Source organism: Schistocerca serialis, chromosome 6 (assembly GCF_023864345.2).
Source record: "Schistocerca serialis cubense isolate TAMUIC-IGC-003099 chromosome 6, iqSchSeri2.2, whole genome shotgun sequence".
Taxonomy (NCBI): Eukaryota; Metazoa; Arthropoda; class Insecta; order Orthoptera; family Acrididae; genus Schistocerca; species Schistocerca serialis.
The window spans coordinates 550,247,534-550,255,896 of NC_064643.1; the positions used below are offsets into that span (position 1 = coordinate 550,247,534).

At 37.0% G+C, this 8,363-nt stretch overlaps 1 protein-coding gene across 1 annotated transcript; it reads left to right on the top strand.

The window, feature by feature from the left end:
- Window positions 1–268: 268 nt before the first annotated feature.
- Window positions 269–8,124, top strand: LOC126484334 (BAG family molecular chaperone regulator 2). The gene is made up of 2 exons (XM_050107786.1): window positions 269–710; window positions 5,877–8,124. Exons 1-2 carry the CDS (start codon window positions 413–415, stop codon window positions 6,212–6,214), a joined length of 636 nt encoding a protein of 211 aa, XP_049963743.1. The 5' UTR covers window positions 269–412; the 3' UTR covers window positions 6,215–8,124.
- The last annotated feature ends 239 nt before the right edge of the window (window positions 8,125–8,363 follow it).

The following is an 8,363-nucleotide window of genomic DNA, read 5'->3' on the forward strand; positions in this document are numbered from 1 at the left end:
CTTGGAACTGGCTATGATGACAGAGTGATCTGTAGCGCAGACTTAATTTTTACTTTTTCACCATGTTTAATCAGTCGAAGCCAATTTACAACTAAACTATCACCTAAGCCTCGAACTACGCTACAGGTACACCTGTCACAACCAAATCGACCGATTTTAGCCGAACTCCAGTTGTTCCGTACTCATCTTAATGATTCAGAAGTTATCCACAGGTTTACACGACCTCAGTCAGAGATCTTAGACACCGTGCTCATGAATATAGCAACTTTGGATATAGAGCACTCTAGAAGGTCCGAGACTCCGAGTTGTTTCCAAATGGAAATCTTTGATTACAAGAGATGTTATGGTGGTAACGGTGTGGTGAGAGGGTTTGTTGTGTTGTGTACGTGAAAAATTTGTCGTGTTGACGTTAATGTCGTCCGACCGTAGCATTCCCCTGCCTGCTACTGAAAGTTGGAATATAATGGAAGTTGATAGTGGATCAAAAGTAATAGAAGAAAGTGCAGAGGTAGTAACCCATATAGTAGACTCCAATCCAGGAAGTCCGCAGAAGTCGCCGAAAGACCGAATAGTAGATATTTTGGATCAGGTTGAACTGCATGTAGAACGACTAAGAAGAGAAGCTTTAAAACTGGAGGAAGAAAGGGACACGCTTCTTACAACGTTAGATACACTGAAGAATTCCGAAATGATGATTGAATTGTCTGAAAGTGAGTACCTTTGTAATTATTGTAAGTAACTGCCGATATTGTCGTTTTTTTGAGTACCGATCATATGGTAGCTGCTATTACAGATGTCCGTGGATGCGTATTTAAAATTCTATAGTGCGCAGCACGCTATTCTACCTGCTACTCGGATGCAGTAGTTCATTTGTAAAATGCATGTATTCCAGTGTTGTTTGCGATTGGTCTGTCGCCGTGTAATGTAAAACATTAATTGAAATATGGATATTTTTCTAATTCAAAATGACTGGTCAACAGAAATACTTGTTTGAAGTAAAGGAATTGGCCTCTGAAGGAACGGAGTTAATGGTTTTATCACTGACGTTGCGCAAAACCTTAATTCCTGGAACAGCAGAATTTGATGATTAATCCACTTATTAGATATTCTTTTTGTGAGACTGTGAGAATATTTTTGTGTAGCTTTGTCATCAGTCTGTGTAATTACTGTGACCAGTGAGCAATACCCAAAAGGAAAGTAGGCTAATGATGGACTGAGCAAATACATGATTTACGATATCGTTTTAAACTGCCATTCTATGCAGTCGTTTTAAAGAACTCGGTGTTAGTATATAATTGTATGACGGTAAGGTAAGAGCACCTGTAGTCGACACGTTATCGATTTTTTTTCTCCCTTCTAATATTACTGGCATATTATTAAATAATCCCGGGTTTTAAAATTATTTTCTGAAAATTCAACTTCCAGCGTCACCTAAAATACCATGGATTGTTAAACTGATGGTGTACACTATTGTCTAAAAGTGGGAACAGAATCTTTGAATTGCTCATAAAATAGACACCCTAAAATGGACATGCTCCTCCAGGTGACATCCTTACCACATAAGGTTTACATATTTCCCATATCCCCGTGATTATAAAAGGATGGAAGGAAATTGCAGAGCTAGTCACAACAATTATTTTTTATGTAAGTTTAGCTGCAAACATTTACGGTATATGTAGACCACCTGAAGTACATTTAGAATTACAGCCCTTAAAAATAACATTCCTTAACAACTTGGTGATCATCTTCAAATAGGACAGTAAAAACAACTGAAAATGGGAAAGCAGTTTACTACTGAAACTTAATGGTTACAAAACAACGTCAGAAGCAAATGTATTAGACTTACATTTCTGTTACATTAAGAAACCTTTTGAAAACACGTTTGATTCTTTCCCCTCTCACTGACAGTTCAGGCGTCTCTACAATATCAGTTATTTGATAGTGTGAAATAAAAGAAATATCAGCTTCATTAGCTAAGAACTGTTTTACTTTTATAAATATTTTTAATCCTCTTACTTTTATCAAATTTTTTGATAACTCTTGTTTCCCCATTTGTAGTTTCTTTTTCATTTCCTCCTTTTTCTGTGAGTAATATATCATTTGAGAAGATGAGACAACAGCTGGGATTTTTTTTATGTTCTTGTTTACTGTGGTTGAATAGTATGGCTAGGCTAAAAAGCAGCTCTTTTAAAGGGTGATGGTGCAAAATCAGCACTAGTGGATGGTTTTTGCTCATTTGCTGTCGTTATGACTTTTTATGGCATGCTAGGTTCTAGATGTGTCACTGACTGTGATGTGTTTCCAACTTCTTGGAATTGAGAAAGTTGTTCTGGTGATGAAACCTGTGGCAAGGCATCCTGTGGTGCAGGCAATGGTGCTTGAGAGATTGGTTGCTGAGGTGTATCATGTATAACTTTCTTCCAAAGGTTCTAAAGGGACAACTCTTGTTCACAACCTGTCCAGTCTCCCTTATTTTCAATGAAAGTTCTTAGTCACGAAACTTCGCTTTGATCTTCTGGCCAAGACTAAATCCTTTTGCGACTGGGTCTCTGGGATTGCTGTTGTTTTTGTTTCAGAGTATAGAATGCAACAACATTCACATGTTCCAAAATATGTACTGCATTTGGATATAAAGTCATCATTTCAGTGTTCAAAACGTGCTTGGGGAGGGTGGTGGTGGGAGGGGGGGGGTGCAGTGACACACATGTATGAGCATACAGTATCAGAACACCTGGAAACTGAAATTTTCTTTTCACCAATCATTGGTGGTATATGTTGACAATGTATTAGTAGCAGTTTTCATAGTTCATCCACACACAGTCTGAATGCCCTGCGGCCCGTTCCTTTGGGACTGCTGTGGCAGTGGTAATTGATATTCTGGTTTACCTGGAGGAACATGTGCAGAATATAAACTAGTCTTGCTAGAGACTACAGAGACAAAACACAGTAAACAACTGAAACTACTCTATTTACCTAAATACAATTGTTGGTGGATGAGTTCCCCCCTCCCCGAGCCGCTGCCACCAGCTACACAAACCACCCTAACTAACCACCTTCAGCCTGTACGTCTTACTAATAGCCCTTAAATAAAAAATTTAAAAAAAAGCAACAGCCTTCAGGGATGCCCTTCCACCAACAGCACCTCTTCCCCCTCCCAAGAACTGACTTAACAGCCCCCCACATCCCCTCTATGGTATTCGTAGAAGCCCCCATCTCATAGTTTTTAAACTCTTGAATTATGGTTCACTACTAAATGATTATACCCCCTCTCACCCATTCCCTATAAGAAGAAAAAGCATCAGAAACTATGGTAGAACCCAATTCTACAAACTCCTCAATTAACCCCACTAATTCCCTCTTAGTCCGCCCCTCCACAACCCTAAAAACACATCCCGAACCCCCTCCCCCGATACCACAGCCCCCACACCCAGACACCAACCACAGACTTACACCTCCCATACTTCGTTTTCCCAAACTGTGATTCGTCCACGTTTTCCCAAACTGTGATTCGTCCACCTTCACCACAACCTGAGGCCCACCCAACTTACCCCTGTACTTAATAAACTCAGAACACAGTTCACGACAAAACGAAAACTGGTCGAGCACACTCCTCTCACTCACACCAGTCTCATGCACACAAAAACTGTGAGACGATTTATAACAAAAGTAGTGCGTCAACAACACAATCTCGCACATGCCCAACCTAGACTTCTCGAACCAGAAGCTGCCTCGTATGGAGTGCCATAGGTTATCTATACGGCACTGCCACATATAACTGTCCCTGGTCCGAGACGCCAGAACTTTTGCAAATTTCATGTCATGACCACAAACAGCACACTTCACAATCTCTGCCAACAAGCCAAACAGCTGCAGAAATTTAATAAACTCCATCAGGCTCACCCCCATCTCAACATGCAAATGCGCATTTGTTAATTTTATCTGTCGCATCCATACCTAACAAGAGCAGCAACAAATTAATTTACTCAAATTAACACACGACCTACAGTGAACAGCACTACAATAACTTTCGCACAAGAAACACTAAATTGTTAAGTCACTGAAAACAATTCCTCTCCACACACAGCCAAAACAAGAACCACTCAGAACAAGCAGTAACAGCAAACAGAACCCAATACACCACACAACACGGAACCCCTAAACACACCACCAGAGGGCACCATGAATAGCAACACGCCAACACTTAAACATGTCACACTCACAAACCAAACTCCGCGCCGTCATGATGCCACACACAACAGCCTTGTCTCGCGGGTCAAAGCCAACGGGTGAGATTGGACGCTTCGGTTGACCCTTTTTCTTCAGTTTGTAGTTAAATTTTTGTCAACTCCTTGTACTTAAATTGTGCTGTCTTCACATAAATACCTTGTGCCATTCCTTACTGGAAGGATCATTTTACTTCAAGCTTTAATTTGTCATCCATCTTTCTACCAGAATACAAGGGTCGACAGAAGCGTCCGATCCCACGTGTCTGCTTTGACCCGTGACGTAAGGGGGGTGTTGTGTGTAACGTCATGACGGCGCGGAGTTTGGTTTGACTGTGGCTGTCTCCAGTTATGTTTTATCTTATTTTATTTACTTTTCTGATCTGTTCGTTCTATCTCGTGAGATTTTTTTTTTTTTTTTTTTTTTTAAATTTAAAAACACATATTACTTATTTTAATTATCTGTTTCCTCGAATTTCTGTTTTAGTTTATTATATTTATCTTTCTGATCTGTTTGTTCTATCCCGTGAGATTTTTTTTTTTAAAAGACAAAAAACACTAATCAGCTACTGAAGCATCTTTATCTTCTATGGGTTGCAGGGGTTACGACCCCTGGGGAGGTGGGTGGGTATTCATACATGGTTGTCTTCACTTACACGTTGTAGCTACGCAAGGCGCCTAAATTTGTTTATATTTAGTTTGCCCCCCACCCAAAACACCCCATTTCCCACGCTTGTCCCGTTAGTGTCATTAGGCTTCTTGTGGAAAGTGTGTGTGTTTGTTTTTGTTTCCGCCATATTTGTGACGTCATGGGTCAAAGCAGATTGTTTCAAAATTGTGAACCATGTTTTCATCATTATTACCATTGTCTTTTCTAATAGGACGTGTCCTTATGTTCTATATCATAGACTCTTTGTGTACATTGTTGATATTTCTCAGGACCCATGTGTCCAGGGGGGAAAAGTAACAATAACTTAGAATACTGATACTAGAAAATAAGCTAGCAACATCTTCAGCTCTCACCCTATGTTGATTATAGGTTGTATGTGACATATATCAATATGAACAGCATTGAAATTACTTCCAGATACAGTCTAAAACTCAAGTTATAGTATGAAATCCGATGTTGACACCCTTGTCTTATTTAAGATTCTGATAATTTAAAAGAACCAATAATTGGAATACATGGGTACGCTTAAAGTACTAATTTTATCATACACTCAGCAAAACAAAGGCAACAGTAAAGTCTTTTTAATAACACAGAATAATTAGTATCCTTCAAAAAAAATTATGGAAAAAATTGAAACTTATCTACTTGCGATTTCCTTAAGGTTTGTTTCTTGCTTCTTTTGTAGTGCAGATCATAACAAATGTGACTTTTCCCTAAAAAAAAATAAAAAAAAACAGGATGCTTTCTCTGTGACTGTAGATACCAGTGTTAAACAATTTATAACAACAATGTACCTTATTTCAAACATTTTAAAATTCTTGTTGACTTTAGTAACCTGCCAGTCATAGGTGTTCTTAACTGAACTCTGTTAAGGATTATGTAGCTCTCACAGGTTTATACATCTTAAAACAAATTATAGCTTATTTATAGGAACTTTTGTATACATGCAAGTCATCTAAGAAAATGCCGTCCTGTGTTTGCAGGTGATAGGGAACATGTGTTGCACTATGCAGATCATATAGCTAACCACTGTTTAACTGTGGAAGTCCTTGTGAAGACTACGCGTGATGGAACCCAGGAAGAAGCTCTGCATCAAGTGAATGGTTTTATTGATTCACTTGTAATCGGATTACGTGAAGATCCTTTCGGAACAAAATCCAAGTGTATCGCATTCATGAATTCGTGTTCATCACATACATCCATTGGAAACATTGACAAGAATTTTGAAAGTGCAATCTTGGGCTGTACACTGGATGATCAGAAGAGGATAAAGAAGCGCTTGCAAGGTTTATTAGATTACATAGACACTTTGTCCGGGTAGAAGTTATGTTGTGCCTTCCGAGAGTGACGGGATTGCACAGTTTTAACACTGGAAGTGCTTTACAAAATTCCATTCCCGATATTTTCAGTATAAACATCATAATTGAGACACAACAATTGACAAAAACTAACTTAGAATTAAGTTTCAGAAATATTACAATTTTTGTGTTTCAGATTTTGTGGTTAATTTGTGAAAGCATATTTGATGTGTTGTAAAGGAATTTCATTTGTATTGTTATTTTATAGCTGTTCATAGTTAATATAAAAAACGTACAGCTGCTTTGGAAATATGGATGACATTTATTGCTTCATATAAAGACAGTTTTTGACACTATGAGGTTACTAGTAAAGACATAACTACCACTGATAGCAATTATGTTTAGAGTATAATATATAAAAGACAACACATTGAGGAATATAGGTGATATAACTTCGTATTAGTTAAATGTCATTCTTTGATTCAGATATGTGATTTTTTGCGAAATAAAACAGTTGGTTACATGTTTCAAAAACATGTTTACTGCCATATTGATGTGAACATTTTTCATTTGTGAAAATTGTGGTTGTTCAGTATTTTCTTATCAATTGTTTTATTGGAAATTGAGCAATATTAACAGTTGGCTGGAAATGGTAGGTGCTATTATTTCTGCTGTCCTAGATTTTGTTACCGAAATATAAATTTTCTAAAGCTTGAATTATATTTGGCCAGGAAAAGCCTTTTTTACTTATGAGGTGCTGGAGAATAACTTCTTGTGACATAAGATTTGCACTATGTCAGTCAGAATCAATTGATAGTTTATTTAACTATATTTAAATGCAGTAGAACAACAGTGATCTTGTAATTAAAACTCCTCCGCTGATTTATTTTGGCAAAAGTAAAGCATTTGCAAAATATTCAGGTAGCTCTTGGATAAAGCACTATGTTGTAGGCAGTTTCAAATTACTGTTACTGGAAACATTGCTCGTGTGTAAAAGTATGGGAACTGGAAAATTAGTTGAAGATTGATAGAGGCATCATAACTAATTAAATTTGCTGAATGTCCATCAGTTTAAGCTGAAAATGTTCCTTCCAGTTCACTGCCTTTTTTATGATACTTATGAATTTTAGATGGTGTAGTAATTTGTCTGATAACTTTTAATTCCTTGAAAGTATCAAATTAAGCATAAGCTTTCCTTGTTTCCACTGTTAATTTCTTCTTAAATACATTGAATGATCATATTTAACATTATTTTTAAACAAAAATTTTTGTGCAAATGTATATGCAGCTTTGTTGCAGTAAATCTATTTTTATACAGTTATAATATTATACAAGTGGCTTTAGGTGTGAATACAAATGTCACCATTGTTGAAGTATGTGATACTTTATGCAGACAAAACCTATATGTTGAAACCTATTACATATATTTTGTAGTGTGTACAGGAATAATCCTCAGTAAATTGACATAAATTATTGCTTCTATGCTTCATATTCAAATTATCAGGAGTTTAATAACTTGAAAATTTCAAGCTTGGAAATAATATGAGAGTACCTTAATTAAACAGACCTAACTTTTTTGCAAGTTTCTGACATAGAAGTGCTTGTAACTTGAGCTTGTTATCTTGGTGTGTGCTGCGTAGCTTAAAGTTTCCGACATATGAACGTCGGAAGGATGTGACGTTTCTTACCTTCAGTACTTAAACTATTTATGCATTTTATATTCTGTACTGTCACACATTACGCAAGTTCCTGATGCCTTACATTAAAAAAAAAAAGATTTTTGTAATTGCTGTATGGCTTGCACACATCTCCCTCACTTGGGGCACATGGTTAATTCACTAATTATTTTGCAGTGTACTATGAATGACAACAACTGTTCCATTATTGTATTGCAAAATAAGAATGATTAAAATACTTAATTGTGCCATTCTAATTTATTTAGAAAATTATTCACCTATCCATTAAGCTTTTTGTTTGGATAAAGGAAATTTTGTTGTGGAATGGGCTGTGCCAAAATGAACCTTTACAGAGCAAAATGGTATGTCCTACCAGGACTCAGACTAGGATCTAATACACGTTTTTTTGTATGTGGAGTATGTTGTCTTTATTTACTGAAAGTGTGTGTGTGTGTGTGTGTGTGTGTGTGTGTGTGTGTGTTTTAAGTAATTGCGG

Coding starts and splice junctions, on each gene's coding strand:
- LOC126484334 (XM_050107786.1), top strand. CDS start 413: ATGTCGTCCGACCGTAGCATTCCCCTGCCTGCTACTGAAAGTTGGAAT. Junction 711..5,876: donor GATGATTGAATTGTCTGAAA/GTGAGTACCTTT, acceptor CTGTGTTTGCAG/GTGATAGGGAACATGTGTTG.